The sequence below is a fragment of the Malaclemys terrapin genome, chromosome 1, assembly GCF_027887155.1.
Source record: "Malaclemys terrapin pileata isolate rMalTer1 chromosome 1, rMalTer1.hap1, whole genome shotgun sequence".
Taxonomy (NCBI): domain Eukaryota; kingdom Metazoa; phylum Chordata; order Testudines; family Emydidae; genus Malaclemys; species Malaclemys terrapin.
In genome coordinates, this window is record NC_071505.1 from 104,347,959 (window position 1) to 104,366,224 (window position 18,266).

The 18,266-nt window shown below is 46.3% G+C and overlaps 1 protein-coding gene across 1 annotated transcript in view; it reads left to right on the forward strand.

Moving 5' to 3' along the window:
• The window catches only part of CREB3L2 (cAMP responsive element binding protein 3 like 2), a 108,522-nt gene that overhangs the window by 60,582 nt on the left and 29,674 nt on the right, over window positions 1–18,266 (forward strand). Inside the window, exon 2 of the mRNA XM_054034113.1 lies at window positions 6,849–7,065. Coding sequence (XP_053890088.1) covers window positions 6,849–7,065 — 217 coding nt within the window. The remainder of the gene's footprint in view (window positions 1–6,848; window positions 7,066–18,266) is intronic.

The window sequence follows — 18,266 nt, forward strand, 5'->3', positions numbered from 1 at the left end:
GTGCTGGGCCTGCTGCCCAGAGTCCCCCTCACTCTCCCCAGCTGCTCACCGCACCCAGGGTCCGGACTGCTCCAGTTGCTGCTCTGCCTCCAGCTCCCTGGGCTAGTTTTCTGGCCCCTCTCATGGCTCTGGTTGCTGCAGCTCTGCTCCCAGCACTGACCTGCTCCCTGGGCTGCTTCTCAAGTTCTCTCTGTCTGGCACAGCCCTCGCTTGGTTGCCAGCTTTTCATGCTGTAAATAAAGCAACCTGCTTTCACAATAAGTCAAAAGCACAGGCTAATCCCATTTCAAAACCAGGCCAAAACAAGCCAATCCCTGAAAGAACCCCAACACTCTGTGTGACGGGATCCCCAGGGTGCAGTCTCGGACTGTGGGACCACTGTGTCCCCCTGAACACTTCCAGCCTGGGCGCGCTCTCACAATGCCTTGCTAGTTGCTGGTGAATGTAGCTCCCTTGCTGGACAATGGTGGTTGATGGGTTGTTAACTTGTTTGACACCCTGCCTGGGTGTTGGTTACTTTCCTTGCTGTTGTGTCTGGGGAGCTAATATCTGGACAAAATTCTCATAACTTCCTATACATTAATGATATACATAGATGGATAGAGAAATGACTGACTTCCAGCAGATCATAACCCTTCCCCTGATCCCTCACAAGGCACACTTTATATGTAAGATCACGATTATATAAAAATTAGGAATATGGGGGTTCCGGGATGTTCCCCCAAGGTATAGAGTGTCACACTCTACATCTGTGGCGCATAATTCTGCACACATAATTGTTTCATATACAAATGATCTGATAAGGAGGCCAAACTGAGGTTCCTTTAAAAATATGGCCCTTTATGCCTAAATTTAGGGAACACTTAATGTTGTCTAAAGGTTAGAGCAGCACACTGGGTTCTATCTCTGTCTGTGCCACTGATTCATTGGATTTCCTTACGCAAGTCATTTAATCTCCCTGAACCAAATTCATTGGCATTGTGTTCCAGCTAATCCCCATCCCTCTGCCAATTTCCCACTGTCCCTGCCCACCTCTGCTGCCCCCCAGCCAGACTCCAGTCCTCCCCCCTCAGCCCAGTTCTGTCCCCCAGCGGTCCTGTGCCCGGTTCTGCCACCCCCCAGCTTAGCTCCTCCACAGCCCAGTTCCCCTACTCCCTGAAGTCCCATGCCCGGCTCTACCCCACCAAGCTCTGCTCCCTCCACTCTGTTACCAGCCCGGCTACCCCCGGTGCCCTAATTGCCAATCATCATTCAAGCTTTCTGATTAGCTGGGCCAGGGGCAAGCCGCCCCCCCCTTCCAAAAAAAGCTACAAGCCACCAGCTACTTTAAAAGCCCTAACAAGTCCAAATACTGTACTAGCCAGCCTGCAATGCACAAGCCAACTAAGTCTAAAACAAGCCCAATTTCTGCTATTTTCCATGGGTTTGGTATCACAAGTCATCCCCACTCTCTTTGGCAGCTCCACGGACCCCTCTGGCCTCTTGCCTTCTTCATTAGCCTGCCCGCCCTGTCAATCAGGCTGACCTGGAGCATTGGCCTCTCCGTATTGCCCCTGGGGCAGTGTTTCTCAAATGCTTGTAGCCACAGCCTCCTGGGCTGGGGGGAGAGGGGCAAAGCAGTGGTCCCTCCTTGAGGGCCACTAGCATTGGTTGGACTCTGCCCCCTCTCTGGAGACACAAATGCTGGAGGAGGAGGCTGCTAGTGAGTTCCCCAACTTCCTGAGGATGTAGGATTGGGCTCCAGCCTTGGGGTGGCGGGCAGCAGGCTCTGCCATGGGGCTCCAAGCCTCCATTGCCCCTGACCCCCGCTGCCTCTGCTGGCCTATCATGCATTCCCTCCTGTCTCCCACTTCCTGACCTCCCTATCCAAGGCTTAATTTGTCCTCAGGCTTGCCAGGACTGAGTAAGTCTGCTGCTGTGAAACGTGATATTTGTATGTTTTTTTAATACCACTTTCACAGCAGCAGATTTACTAGCTAGCACAGGGGCAGGCAAACTTTTTGGCCGGAGGGCCACATCAGGTTTCTGAAATTGTATGGAGGGCCAATTAGGGGAGGCTGTGCCTCCCCAGCCAGCCAGTCGTGGCCTGGCCCCCACTCCCTATCCGACCCCCCCCCCGCTTCTCGTCCCCTGATGCCCCCCCAGGACTCCTGCCCCATCCAACCCCCCTGTTCCGTGATGGGGGGGGGCCCCCCCAGGACCCCTGCCCCATCCACCTCTCCCTGTCCCGACTGCCCCCGGAAGCCCTGCCTGCCCTCCATCGCCCAATCCAACCCCTCCTCTCCTTCCTGACTGCCCCCTAGGACTCCTACCCCATCCAACCACCCCTTATCTGTCCCTTAACCGCCCCCTGGAACCGCTGCCCTTGACTGCCCCCTGCCACCCCATCTAAACCCCCTCTCTCCTTCCTGACTGCCCCCCGGGACTCCTGCCCCCATTCAACCCCCCTGTTCCCTGCCCTCTGACCACCCCAACCCCTATCCACACCCCCGCCCCCTGACCACCACCCCGAACTCCCCGCCCTCTTACCACGCTGCCTGGAGCGCTGGTGGCGCTACAGCTGCGCTGCCTAGAGCATTGCGCTGGTGGCGCAGTGAGCTGAGGCTGCGGGGGAGGGGAAACAGCAGGAGAGGGGCCGGAGGCGAGCCTCCCGGGCCAGGAGGTCAGGGGCTGGGCAGGAGGGTCCCGTGGGCTGTAGTCTGCCCACCTTTGAGCTAGCAAGTCTTTTTTTTTTTTTTTTTTTTTTTAAAAGGGGGGGGGGCAACCAAAGAAAAGGAAAAGGAGCAACAACAAAAAAGACAAGAACCTGCAGAACACCTTATTTGTGTTTCTATTCTGTATAGGTCCTGTAAAGACACAACTGTACATGATGTTTCTTATTGAGTCTGCAAAAATATTCAATAAATTACAATGAGGGGTGTGTGTGTGTGTATATATATATGTATGTGTGTGTTTTTTATATATAATATATATATATATATATATATATATATAAAATTTTCCCCGTAAAGTTAAGTATTTTAGGAAAAATTGTCAGCACAGCCACCAGCAAGAGTTGGTGGCTGCACTTTGAGGCCACCAAAAAATTTGTTGTAAGAACCCCTGCCCTGGGGACTGTCCGTCTCAGGGTCCTGATTTCCTATCGATCCTTCCTCTTTCCTTTTGGTACTGGGGAGTAAGCCAAACCAAAAAAACCCCCCACGCACTGAGTTTTAGTAAGGGGCCAACAGTCCCCTTACACAGGGCTCCCTGTGGTGTGGCCCTGGGCAATTGCTCTGCTTGCTACTCCCTAATGCCGGCTTTTAATCTACTGAAAAAGTTGTGGCACGGGTGGGCCATGGAATTTTTATACCGGGCGGGGCTCAGAAGGAAAAAGGTTGAGAACCTCTGGATTAAATGATTCCTGGCATGTTCATTTAAGGTAGCAAATCACATTTTAGGATCCTTTGGGATGGAAAGTTTTAGTCATTTTCTTTAATAATAATAATTAATAATTAATAGATGATATGGGGTCAGAAATGGGAGATGGTGATTGGGATGCTTGTTTTGTATCTTCATGACTAAAGAATCACAATAAGCACACGCAAGTATTTTAGAGAGAGAAATGTTCCGAGCCTGCCCTATAAAACTGAAAAGAAATGACTGATGCGCTCCATGGGCATGGAGGAAAGGGAGCAATATGCACTGTGGAAAATCCATCTTTAGAACAGTACTGCTTCTTGTAGGATTGGCCAGGCTTGTGTCTTGCACTTGTTGGAGCATGACTTTCTCTCCTTGATTACAGTTTGACAATAGTTAAATACCTTGTCCTGTCAATAACGGTGTTTTTGATTTTGACGGCGATAGGATAGGCAAATAAAGGCCTATTTTTCTAGCCTGCGTATCCAACAGTGGAGAATTACAATGCATGCCTACTATTGCAAATATTTAGAGGCGCATGGGAAGTGATGCACTAGTGAGTCCTTGGCTCTAGAAATTCATGTAAACAATGGTTTGAAGTGGTCATGACACTCTTTTTGGGTCAACCAGTACTAGCCCTGGAGTTTGTTTAGTAGTGTTATCATTCAGGGCACTTAAAGATAAGAGTATACATGTATTTGTCCCTTTTTAACAGCCTTGTCACTAGCCAGCCTCATTACTAGTCAATGACCTAATTCCTCCTTTTTTTTTTTTTTTTTTTAACTACCCTTTAGTCTAATAAAATCCTTTTCTTGTCTCCAGTGGCCAGTACAGTTGACAGGAGTCTGTTAATGCTGAGGTAAGGCCCAGTCCTGCAAGTTGCTCCCCCGGAAGGTTCTGTGCACTCCAAATTTCCAGTGACTTTAATGGGATTCAAGACAAGTCAGCACTTTGCAGTACAAGGCTTTTAGGTTGCAAGCTGTCCTGGAGCTATAAAATGAGGGGGTATGTGAGTGTAGCTGCACCATTTCCATTACTTGACTACACATTACTGACTAGTTAAACTCTTAATGTATGCTCAAGGGAGCTAAATCTTGAATCTGTGTTTCCTTGTGCAGGAGAGAGAATAAGCGCCAAAGTCAGCACTGCTTGCAAAAACAGAGCAAATAAACCAGGGACTTAATTTCCACTTTCAAGATATTATAGCCCAATTCATTAAAGATTCCTGTATTTATTAGCTGTTAATGCAGGATGCCTGATAGAAATGTAACTTCTTGCAATCAATCTTCTGCTTACTTTTTGGAGTATGAAAAGAGAACCCCCTGGGTGTGTGTGTGACTAATGGAAACTATCATACTCTGTCTGTGTATGCCATGCCGCTGTCTGGAATTGTTTCCTGAAATGCAATTACTAAATATGAACACACACACTAAGCCTCCTGCCTCTCGAAGGAAATATAATAACCGCTGCAAAGTTTGCATCTTGACTGAAACTACCCCAGAGTTTGGATATTAATCAGATCAGGAGGTTTGATTCAGGCCCATCTCTAATAATAGACAAAGAAGTGTCATGCATCTTAAATGTAACCTTTGCAGTGCACCAGGGAAGGACTTATTAATGTTGGTAGTCAGAATGCCTGTTACTGAAGAGTTGAGAACCTGAACTTTAACATTAGCCTCCGGTCAAAAATAATCAACATGCAGCTATTCAGCCTGAATGTAATTCCTTAAACCTAGGGTTACCATATTTTGTGCCTCCAAATGGAGGACACTCCAGGGGACCCCGGCCCCGCCCCCAGCCCCGCCCATGCCCCCGCCCCAACTCCGCCCCCTCCCCAAAGTCTCCGCCCCCTCCCCTGCTTCCCGCGAACATTTAATTCGCGGGAAGCCTGAAGCAGGTAAAGGGGGGGGGGGGAGGAGGTGCGGCCTAGGCTGGCCCCCCCGCGGCTCCAGCCTGGGTCGGCTCGGGCCCTGGGGTGCCGGCCGGCCCCGGCCGACCACACCCGGCCCGTCCAGCACTGCCGGCCGGCCCCTGGCGGCCCGGCGCACCCCCCGGCCCCGCGACCCCGGACCGGCTCCCGAACCGGCCCCCCGGCTCGGCGCACCCCCGCGGCTCTGCAGCTCGGCGCACCCCCCGGCCCCGCAACCCCGGACCGGCTCCCGAACCGGCCCCCAGGCTCAGCGCACCCCCGCGGCTCGGCGCACCCCCGCAGCCCGGCGACCCCGGACCGGCTCCCGGACCGGCCCCCCGGCTCAGCGCACTCCGCGGCTCCGCAGCCCGGCGCACCCCCAGGCCCCGCGACCCCGGACCGGCTCCCCGACCGGCCCCCCGGCTCAGCGCACCCCGCGGCTCCCGGCCCGGCGCACCCCCCAGCGGCCCGGCCCGGCGCACCCCCCAGCGGCCCGGCTCCGCGGCACCGCGCCCCCTGCTCCCCGCCCGGCCCCGCGACCCCGGCCCGGCCCCGCACCGGCCCGGCCAAAGAGGCCCCGGCCGAGCCCTCCCTCCCTCCTGATTTTCCCGGACATGCCCGGCTTTTGGGGATTTCCCCCCGGACGGGGATTTGAGCCCCCAAAAGCCGGACATGTCCGGGAAAATCCGGACGTATGGTAACCCTATTAAACCAAATGTACTAGCAGTTTGTACCAGAAGAAACACAGTTCAGGGTTTTGATCCTTTCTCTACGCTAGGGTAAGATGAAGAGAATGTTCCACACCACTGGAATAGGCACGTTGGGCTTAAAGATTGATTGGTTCACTAAATACTATGGATCTGATCACCGGTTTCCCCCTCCATCCTTTCTCTGTGGCTCAGTGAGCATGTAAACCCTATGGGACAGATTACATATACAGATGAAGGATGTGTTTTGAATATAAATCCTTAAGGATGTTTCCCTGCATGACTGGATGAAATATGCTTTTTCATTAATGCAACACACTCCAAAATTGCATCCTGGGAACAAAGGGGTTGGCTTCAGAATATGGCAACTGATCTTATTTTCTGCTTTCAGCAACATGGGCTTTTACCTGTTTCTTAGACTTTTATAGGGAGCCAATCACCACAGCAACTAGGCATTTTAAAGGGCCTGCTCCTTCACTGGTACACATTGGTACGATCTCTGCCATCGTCCACTAACTAAGAATCTGTTTCCATGTATATAGTCTGCTCACTTCATGAGCAATCCATAAATAAGGAAAACTATAATTGTCTGTAACAGTTTGCTGCTGATGAGACAGCATAGCTAAATTAACGTACATACATGAGAACCTTTTTGTTCTATCTTCAATGTGGAGTAGTGGTTAAAGCTGGGATTGGGAGGCAGGACTGCTGGGTTCCATTCCGAACTGGCACAGACACGTGGTGCAGATACTGCAATTATTTTGGTCAGTGCATCTCTGTTGTTGGCTAGAGACACCCGTTAGATAAAAGTTCTTCACCCTCTGTCTTCCCAGCACTTCACGGAGTTCCTGGATGAGTTTTCGCAGGATGTCCTAGGCCAGCTCTTGAATGACCCCTTCATGTCTGAGAAAAATGAGATGATGGAAGTGGAGCTGTCCCCAGCATCCCCAGCTCCCCTCATCCAGGCAGAACACAGCTACTCCCTGTGCGGCGACTCTCGCCCCCAGTCCCCACTGACCCACGTTTCGACCGATGACAACTTCAATGAAGGTAATGGTGATGTGGGTGAGTTGATGCTGACCTGTGTGGAAAAAATCGCTGTCGTGTGCATTACTTATGAATGGCGCAATATCCTAGCTGCACAAGTCTAGGATGGTAATACTTTTAGTAAAGTAAAATGTGAGCATGCATGAGAGTGAATTATGACTAAAAATAAATTGGAAGAAGCGTATGGTTTTAATTTGATTATAAATCTGCAGACAGCATAAACTAAGATTGTCACCAGGCAGAGAAATTCCACTCAGCTGAAACTACTGATCATGAGCTACTGGAATTCAGCATATTAAAACATGGGCTTATCAAAGGGGAATGAAATTTGAGGAAAGTAGGCTACAGGTGAGCTCTTTCTTATGAGCATAGAAGAAAGTTAGGGAATCCTAAACCCACACCATCCAAAAATCTTCAAATTTAAGCTGCTTAATGCAAGACTTTTAAATCCAGTGCTTAGCACTTGGAGCTCTTCAATCCTCAACAGCATTGAAAAAATAACCACCTATTTTGGTGCCTAATTTATTAGGTCTGTCAAGTGATTAAAAAAATTAATTGCGATTAATCGTGCAATTGTGCTGTTAATAATAGAATGTCATTTATTTAAATATTTTTGGATGCTTTCTATATTTTCAAATATATTGATTTCAGTTACAACACAGAATACAAAGTGTACAGTGCTTACTTTATATTGTTTACTAATATTTGCACAGTAAAAAACAAAAGAAATGGTATTTTTCAATTCACTGAATACAAGTACTGTAGTGCAATCTCTTTATCTTGAAAGTTGAACTTACAAATGTAGAATTATGTATTAAAAAATAACTGCATTCAAAAAATAAAACTTTAGAGCCTGTAAGTCCACTCAGTCCTACTTTTTGTTCAGCCAGTCACTCAGACAAACAAGTTCGGTTACAATTTGCAGGAGATAATGCTGCCAGCTTCTTGTTTACAATGCCACCTGAAAGTGAGAACAGGCGTTTACATGGCACGGTTGTAGCTGGTGTCACAAGATATTTACATGCCAGATGCGGCTAAAGTTCATATGTCCCTTCATACTTCAACCAGCATTCCAGGGGACATGCGTCCATGCTAATGACAGGTTCTGCTCAATAACAATCTAAAGCAGAGCGGACCGACGCATGTTCATTTTCTTCATCTGAGTCAGGTGCCACCGGCAGAAGGTTGATTTTCTTTTTTGGAGGTTTAGGTTCTGTAGTTTCCACATGGGGGAGGGATAGCTCAGTGGTTTGAGCATTGGCCTGCTAAACCCAGGGTTGTAAGTTCAATTCTTGAGGGGGCCACTTGGGGATCTGGGGCAAAATCAGTACTTGGTCCTGCTAGTGAAGGCAGGGGGCTGGACTCGATGACCTTTCAAGGTCCCTTCCAGTTCTAGGAGATGGGATATCTCCATTATTTAAAAAAAAAAAAAAAAAAGACTTCTGAAAGCAGGCTCCACACCTCATCCCTCTCAGATTTTGGATGGCACTTCAGATTCTTAAACCTTGAGTTGAATGCTGTAGCTCACACTGGTATCTTCTTTGCATTTTGTCAAATCTGCTGTGAAAGTGTTCTTAAAACAAACATGAGCTGGGTGATCATCTGGGACTGCTATAAGATGAAATGTGGGTAAAACAGAACAAGAGACATACAGTTCTCCCCCAAGGAGTTCAGTCACAAATTTGATTAACACTTTTTCTTGTAATGAGCATCATCAGCATGGAAGCATGTCCTCTGGAATGGTGGCCAAAGCATGAAGGGGCATACGAATGTTTAGCATGTCTGGCACATATATACCTTGCAACGCCGGCTACAAAAGTGCCAAGCGAACACCTGTTCTCACTTTCAGGTGATGTAAAGAAGCAGCAGGCAGCATTATCTCCCGTAAATGTAAACAAACTTTTTTGTCTTAGCGCTTGGCTGAAAAAGTAGTAGTACTGAGTGGACTTCTAGGCTCTAAAGTTTTACATTGTTTTGTTTGAGTGAAGTTATGTAACAAAAAAAATCTACATTTGTAAGTTGCACTTTCACGATAAAGAGATTGCACTACAGTACTAGTATGAAGTGAACTGAAATACTATTTTTTATCATTTTTACATTGCAAATATTTGTAATAAAAATATTAAGTGAGCACTGTACACTGTGCATTCTGTGTTGTAATAGAAATCAATATATTTGAAAATGCAGAAAACATCCAAAAATATTTAAAAATTTCAATTGGTATTCTATTGTTTAACAGTGCGATTAAATGCAATAATTTTTTTAATCAATTTTTTTGAGTTAATCGTGTGAGTTAACTGTGATTAATCAACAGCCCTATAATGTATGTATTTAGGAATTTAACAGATGCCCAAGTCTGAAAATCTAGGTCACTGCAATTAAAGTTCAACATACTGCTGCCATTCACTGGAAATGAGTTGGGGGTGGGGAAGTGAGACAAGAAGCATCCAGTGTCTTTTCTCTATGGGGTAATTGTAGATGTAAGACTAGAAAAGAACCTGTCTTGGAAATGAAGGAGAAGGGAAGAAAAATAAACCAAAATGTTAGTTAGTTAGCTAAGGCTTGCAGGAAAAGGTGAGGTAGCAAAAAAGCAGAATGGGTTAATGCTGGAATGAGGTTGATGTGAGTAAGAAGGACTTCTATAAATACATGAAGGGGGGAGAAAAAACCCTAGAGAGGAAGTAGGCTCACTAATAAACAAGGAAGGAGATGTAATCATCAAGGGACCAAATTCTCAGCTGGTGGACATGGGCATAGGTCTGACAGCTGAGGATCTGACCCAATGATTCTAAAACGGTTGAGATACTGAATTACTTTTAGAAATTAGGCTCCTAAGGGGGGAAAATAGGGGGAAAGAGTTGTGGACAACTGAAGCAGTAATAGAAACCTTGTGAAGCTGATCAGACAATTGTAGATAGGTACAACTCTTATCGGGTGCATGGGCATAGGGGAAGGGCTGTGGATCAAGGAATGGTGAGCATTAGCAGCTTTTCATAGCAGAGTTGCTGGCATAGGCACTGACTTGCAGAGCAGGGATATGAGGGAAACATGGGGGTAGGAAGGGAGGGAGGAGATTCAGCCCGAGCCTGCCAGTTCTAGGGGGGAAAGCATATTTATGTGAAGATGCCAGCAGGTAAGATAAAGCTCTGACAGCCAGTGGCTGGGAGGGGGATAGGATAGGACTGTGAATTAAGAATAAAAGCCTTGACAGACTTTTACTCATAATAACTGGTTTACATTTCAAGGCTATTTTTGCAATGAAAAGCAGTACAATCATAAGATGCATTTAAAAAAAAAACGGGGGAGACTAGTGCTTAGGTCTATAGGATTAGCAGTCTAAGCCGTTCATAACGATCACCAAAAATCTGAGTTTCCAAAGATTCTAGTTTTGTGGTACTTAACTCTAAAGTAACCCAACCACACTTCCTAAAATCACTCAAAGGCACTGGCCCTCATTGAGGACAACTGAATGAAACCAATGAAGAGTTTCTAGGTGAAAGAGTTTGTGAAATGATCCAGAAAATGTTACTTACCAAAAAGCTCCAATATCACTCATGTTTCCAGGCTGCCTTGTCTGATTATCTTCACGCTATTTATGTGGGAAAATTTCTCTTGTGGCCAGAGAACATGCAAGCACAGAGAACAAGAAATTTCAGATAGCATCTTTTTGAAGAAGTTATAATGAAGGAAGTGATCTGGGCTTTGTTAACTACCTTTATGGACAAGTCCAATGAAATTCAATAGGGGTGAAACATCAGGAGTTAAATAGGGCTCAAAATGTTTGTTAAAAATCTATAGACTTTAATAGAGAATGATATTCTTACTATATAATTCAACAGATGGGTTTAAACATAGAAAATTAGAAAGCCTTTCATCTGTTAAATTATATAGAACATTCCCATAAGAGCTGTTAAGATCATAACTCTGGAGTGGAGTCACTAGCATAGCCCTATAGTCGCTGTTGAAACAAAAACAGATTGGAGAATACTTGGGGGAAAATTTACTGCGTTTATGGCTGCAAGATGTAACACTCGGGGGTGTTAAATACATTGACTAAGTGTTGAACTAATTGTCCTGATGACTTTTGGAGGGGGGAAAAAATCCAGAGAACTGCGGAAGTACTGTGGGTAAAACAGAACAAGGTAAAGAACTGAATTCCTCAATTATCTTCAATGAAGTGAGGTGCAGGTGGAGCACAAGCGCTGATAATTCCTGTCCAATTTTAACTTCAGTCCTTGGGGGAATAATGGGACAAATATTAACAGAGCATCTGCATATGACTAACTGATAACAGGACTAGGATCGGGGTGAAAGCAACTTAACTGGCTTACCTATACGCAGGGCGGCCGGGGTCCTGGGCAAGATGTGGAGGGGGCCGGCTCTGGGCCCCCCAGAAGGGCAGGGACTTTGGGCAGAAGGTGTGGGGTTGGGGCCAGACTCCCCTAGTCAGCCTTCAGCACTGCCCGGCCCGTGCCACCCGGAACTCTAGCGGTGATTTAAAGGGCCTGGGGCTCCAGCCACTGGTGCGGTAGCGGCAGTCACGGCCGGGAGCCCCAGGCCGTTTTAAATCGCCGGGCCCTGAGGTAGCTGCCTCTTTTGCCCTTCCCCCTTCCACCCCATCAGCGGCCCTGCTGGTACAGTCAGCTGTGGACCGGCAGCCACTTCCTTACCAGTACACCATAACATCTTACTTTCCCCTCTGACTAGGATCGACAAATTCCATAATAGGTGTTATGAAACAATCTTGCATTTTCCAGGAGAGGCCCTGGGTACTTGAAATGTGGTGGGGGGAATCAAGAGATGAGGCCAGATAAGAGGCTGAGTGTAAAGAATGTGTAAAGGAATTACATTCTCTAAAATATTAGCCCACTGAGCAGATGGCTTGACACCTACTGCTGTATATTTGCATTCACTCCATGGAGATGAGTTGTGATCTTACTAACACTGGAGAAAATTCTGCAGGAGGGGAGCCAGAAGCAGGCTAGATAAAAAGATTCTGCATATGTTTGCAGAGGGAATCTGAAATGATGAGGAAAAGAGCGCTCAGAAAAAAGTACAGGCCAATTGGATCAGATTTTGACACAAATTAAGGATCCAGCCCTATAGAACGGGGCTCTTATTTTGTAAGACTTCATGTGGGGCAGCGTGACACTCTCCTCAGGGAACCCAGAACTGTAAGCCACCGTGTAGCCCATATGCCATGTAGCCTATATGCAAGTGAGAGCTTTGCTGCTGCTAAACTGTATCCGCTTCCTGACGCTCCAGGCTGTCTGCCTCTGCCAGTCAAAACCTTGCTTTGCAGGTAACAATCAGTGAACCCCAGTTCCAGAGTTTCCCAGAGATGTCTTCCTGTGGTGTCCAGTCCCCTCACTGGGACGCTCACAGAAGTTACTAAGGTTGCTGCTGCCAAGGAGACAGAGCACACACCAGCCTGTTAGTGTAGCTGAGGACTCCCACTTTACCTCAGTATAACAGCACTGAGATGGTTTTGTAATCAAACAAGAATAAGTTTAATACAGAACACAGATTTAAGTGATATCAGCCAAGAATAAAAGATAGAAAAGGGTTACAAATAAAACAAAAACCACGCTTTAGTGCCTAAAACTGAATTTGAGCAAGCTATGCCTTTGCCTAAAACAGCTTCTCACAGCAAATTTTCAGCAGCTCCTGCCTTTCAGGCCAAGAGGATTGACTGTTCACAGGCTCCGACAGTGCTGTTCTCTGTCCCCTAAATGATGAACATAAGAACATTGGTCTGACCCAGTATGGCTATTCCTAAGGTCCATCTAGCCCAGTATCCTGTCTTCCGACAGTGGCCAATGCCAGGTGCTTCAGAGGGAATAAACAGAACAGGTAATCATCCAGTGGTCCATCCCATCCCCCGTTCCCAGCATCTGGCAAACAGAGGCTAGGGACACCACCCCCATACCTATCATATCCCCCTTTAGTTGTCTCTTTTCCAACCTGAAAAGTCCCAGTCTTATTAATTTTTGCTCATATAATCCATCTAGTGATGGATCACTAGACTATTTTTGTGCTCCCCTTATGTTTCCCAGGGTCCATTGTCTTGGCCTCAAGAGCCAGGAAGACTTTCTGGGGGTGCAGCTTGTCCCCTGATGTGCTTACTAAGCTGTTTCCCCAGCTGCTTGGTAGCTTGATTGTTTTGTTTACCTTTATATGTAAATGTACTTTCATTGTCTATGGCTTACAAAGATTGATCCAGACAGGTAAATACACATTCCTTTGTCTATGGCAGGCTTGTTTATCAAGTCTGCCCCCAAAACATATTTTAGGAACCTAACTCTTTACATACCATCCATCCTATACATCACGCAATGATATTCATGGCCAGCGTGTCACCAGTTTTGGTGCGATATCTTACTCAATTCACTTATACAGTATAATAATATTGTGTACAATCAGATTATTCAATTGCTTATTCTTTGGAATTCAGACCTCCTGTTCCCCCCTGGGGTGTCTGGACCATGTCATCACACAAAGATGCTTTTCTGTTTTGTGGGTGAAGGCAATAACTTAGCATGGTGTGTTGTTTTTGTTTTTTTTTAACACCCTTTAATACCCTGGCCTAGCAATAAGCATTTATGGCTCAACCATGCAACATGCTGAGTGCCTTCTACTCAGCGTGTGCTGACTGCGGGGAGAGGAGTAGGAACATTGTTAGATAAGACCTTTAGCCTGTAACACTAAGAGTGTCTATATGCTGCACACTTTTTACAGCAGTGCGTGGGGTACATATGCTGCATGCTCCCTAGCACGGGTGTGTGTGTATATATAGCAGTGTAGATGGTGAGAGACTGCTTAAGTGAATAAAGACATGCCCAAACCCTTAAGTTATGTACCCAACACAGCTCTCTACATTCCCAAGTAGTGCCTCCCCCGTCTATGTTGCTATTTTTAGCTGCGTAGTGTCCTGCTGCTGGAACCGTTCCCCTCCTCAGGGGAAGGTCCTGACAGGAGGGAAGCTCTGGGGAAAAGCTACCAGCAGCTCCTTGCCGCTGGAGCTTTTCCCCGCTGCCTCTCTGCCAAATGGAACCTTTTCCCCACTGCTGTGTGTAGCTACACACTGCAGCCTAGATGCAGGCTGCTTTTCACTGTGGGGCATAGCTGCACGTACCCTGCAAGCCACTGCCAGTGGTGTGCAGTGTAGATGTAGCCTAAGGGAAAGTATCATATGCCCTTTCAAAGGGAAGCAATAACTACCAGCTACCGTCATTGCACCACAAGTAACAATTCTAAAGCACATGCCTTGCCACCTATTACTTTATCAAGGCTGCTTATTACATTACCGTATATATTCCATCATAAGCCGGTTTGTTTATAAGGCGACCCCCCTCCAAGATGGATAAGTAACAATAGCAAATTTTTATGACCCATTCATAAGCTGACCCTATAATTCAGGGGTTGGCAAACTTTGGCTCCTGGCCCATCAGGATAAGCCACTGGTGGGCTGGGACGGTTGGTTTACCTCAAGGCATCCGCAGGCACGGAGGTAAACCTAAGTAAACAAAATGTCCTGATGCGCCAGCTGCTTACCCTGATGGGCTGGGACAGCAACTGGTGGGGAAATTTTTGGGGGGAATTGGGGGCGGGGGGAGGGGAGAAGCTGGGGGTCAGGGAAGTAACCCCTGCTGTGACCACCCCCCACATGACCCCACCCCTAACCTGGAACCTCCCCGCATGACCCCTCCCTATGTCACCCTTAGCCCAGGACCCTCACGCTCTCTCCATCTCATCCTTCCCACCTTACCTGGGGTGGGCCAGGGGAGGATGTCTCTGGCCTGGCTGGAGCTGCTTCAGCAGGCCAGGCGGCATGGCCACAGCCTGATTCTGCTGGCTGTGCTGCCTCTCCTTTCACCCTTTGTTGGGTGGAGGTGGTGGGGGGGAAGAGGCTGTGTCCCACCTCTCCCCTTCTCTATACCCGTTCATAAGCCAACCCCCTTCTCTGATGCTTCCCTTTTTTACTAACAAAATTTGGTTTATGAACGAGTATATACGGTAAAAGTTCTGATATATATTTGGCTGTAAACTAACTTCCTGAGCTTTTTATTTAGTTGTTTTTAACTTGATGTATTTTAATTATGTAATTCTAGTGGATCTGCTACTTAGTATTCCGTTACCATTTATGTATTATTTTTACTTGAATTGGGAGTGGGCAGGTGACTGTTAAATCCCTCGCTGAAGGCCCCCAGCCTTATGGTGAATCATGGCTCTGGTGAATCACTAAATATAATGTAGCTGCTCCACAGGAGGACACCTGCATAAAAGGCATGGTGGGGGTGGTGGAGGTGGAGAGGTTAAGCAGCGATGTAGAGGTGCTTTTTTTTATTCTCCACATCCAATTTCCTAAAGGATAAAATTGCCTTTTTTAAAATATCCTTGGAAATTGAAGCTTGTTTCCCTAGTAACAGAGATTCTAATTTAATTTCACTGGAAATCGTGTTGCCGTCCTAGCAGCAGGTGACACACTCTGAATAGAGATGGAGTGAAGAGGAGGAAGCCCCCTCTGTCCACCCACGTGGGGAGAGGGTGGTGGAGTTTATATTGAATTTCTGCTGGAGGGAATCCCTCCGTCAGGCTATCAAAGAACCCTTGGTGATTGGCCTCTCCAGTTTGAGGCAGGGTCCCTGGTAAGTGTAGTACACAGGATGGGACTTGTGTGCAGAGGTTTCTGCTTCACTCTGTATCAGTTCAAGACCACTAGGTTTACCTCTATGATCTGCAAATGGGGACCGAACCAAACTGAGCTCAGACCTGCTGCTTTAGAGCCGAAGATATGAATCCAAAAGTTCTTGTTCTATGAACAGATTACACAGATCAAGTGGCTATATCAGAAAGGTCTCTCATAGGGAGTAGTAATGATACAATATCTAGCTCTTGCATAATGGGTTTCATCCATAGCTCTCAAAGGGTTTTATAAAGGAGGTCAGTATTATTATCCTCATTTTACAGATGGGGAAAACTGAGCAATGAAGTGACTTGCCCAAGGTCATTTACCAGGCCAGTGGCAGAACCCAGGAATAGAACCCAGGTCTCCTGAGTTCCAGTCCAGTGCGCTAACCACTGGGACACACTCAGGATGAGGTGAAGCTAAAGAAAAGTAGTACATTTGGTGTTTTGTGAAAGGTTTTCACAATTTACATTTAGAAGATACTGAGGAATCTACTCCTGTTTTTATCTGAAACCAAGGCTTCAAAGGTATTCCTGGTCCACAACATTCACATCAAACATGTCTTTTAATTTTTGTTTTAAATTATAGTAGTCGAATGATTATTCTGATTATTATTTATTATTGTACTTGCAATAATATTTATTACATGGGGCCAATTAATTTCTGATCTGAGTTCAACTAAGTGGCACACACCAGGAATGAATTTGGCCCACTGTCAGGAGTATTTAAAAATATTTCCATGATTTAAAAAATTAAGACCTACAACTATAATTTATATGGATAGAGCTTCAAGAAGTTCTAAGTTTTAAACAACCTCCCACTGCTGCAAGCACTTAAGGCCATACTTAACTTCACTTATGTGAGTAGTCCCATTGACTTCACATGAGTAAAGTTAAACGTAGGCTTAACTGTTCGCAGGATCCGGGCCTTACTTAACACTGCATTTTCCTAGTTCATAATTCTTTTAAAGTTCAATGTATGCAAAATATACATTTTCTTTCCAAAACCTTTTCTGTATATTTGTAGGTTATCTACAAAACTGCATGTTGTTTGAAAGCTTCAATCCAAATATGTCTAGTAATATGAGTGCAATGCATAGTGTAGCTATTTTGCAGCATATGTGCAAGGGATGCCTGATGTCGGTTGGAATTTTCAGACTCTCTTATGGCATTAAATTCTGCATAAAATTTGTAAACTACACTGACAATCTGTAAAAATCATTTTTTATGTATAGATCTGTGAACCATTGACTTACCCTTTGCTGACGATATTCTGGTGTTTTTCTAAGTTGGTGAATAAGGAGCAAAGCATAAGAACTGGCTGCATTCCACTTAGACAGAACACACATATGCCTGGGGAGATATGTAGACAATAGCATGAAAATAGAAACTATGCTCCAGGAGTTGATGAGCTTATGCCAAAGTGTTCATTTCCTGCATTACAATTTATTTCAACTTAACCATGAACCCTGGGTTTGGGGAACAATTGCAGAGGCTTCCCATGAAGGTAGGATTCTGAATAATTTCTAAGCACGAGACATTCCTGTGTGGGGCATGCGAATAGAAGCGCTCACAGCATATTAAAATCTTCTGGGGACTTAAGTCCCCTTTGAGAGTTTTAAACCTCAAGAACAGGCCTTATTTGCTATTACAGCTAGACAGGGGAAAATATTTCCTCCCACCCCTTCCCAAAAAGTAGTAGGAGATAGAAACACAAGCTTAAGAGGCACCATGGACCAGTCAATAGTGCAGCAGACTAGGAGATGGGAAAGACCTGGGTTCTATTCCTGGCTCTATCACTGACCTGCAGTGGGCAAATCTCTTTGCATCTCCTTCTCCTCCTGCCCTTTGTCTATCTTGTTCGCTTCGATTGTGAACCCCTTCGGGGCAGATGCTGTCTCTTACCATTTTTTCTACGTTCAGCACGTACTACAGTAGAGTCCTGATTTTAACTGGGGCCTGTGGGTGCTAATGTAATACAAATAGCCATACTAAAAGAGAGCAGCGAATGGCAGGAATCTGGAGGCTGAGGCTTCTACGTCTTGCTGGAGTTTTATGACCCCTGAGGAAAATGAAATACTTTGTTGGCAGACTCCACCTTGGGAGCCTCCTGGGGGTGTGTGAAGGGAGAAGGGTCGGCAGCACTGGGATCAGCCAACTAGCTGTTCATTTGATAAACGGTGACCAGGTGGCTGTACGTTCCTTTCCCTTAGCCCTGAAGGGCTGAGGATTATCCTTGGTGCACACCTGCCTTCTTTCCTGTGCTTCTGTACCCAGGAATGCTTTTGTGGTTGCTCCTGGACTTGAAACACCTTGCCTTGACTAAAAGTGAGACTTGGCATTTGTGGCAAAAACCGTCTTGCAATTTTATAGTTAGAGGCTGAAATTGGGTTGCCCCAAAGTAATACTCATCCTGTGTTTGCCAAGGCAGTGTTATTCTCTAATGGGTTCTTTTAAAAATGAACAAACCAAAAACAAACTAACAAAACCAGACAATGTGGAGACACTTATAAAAT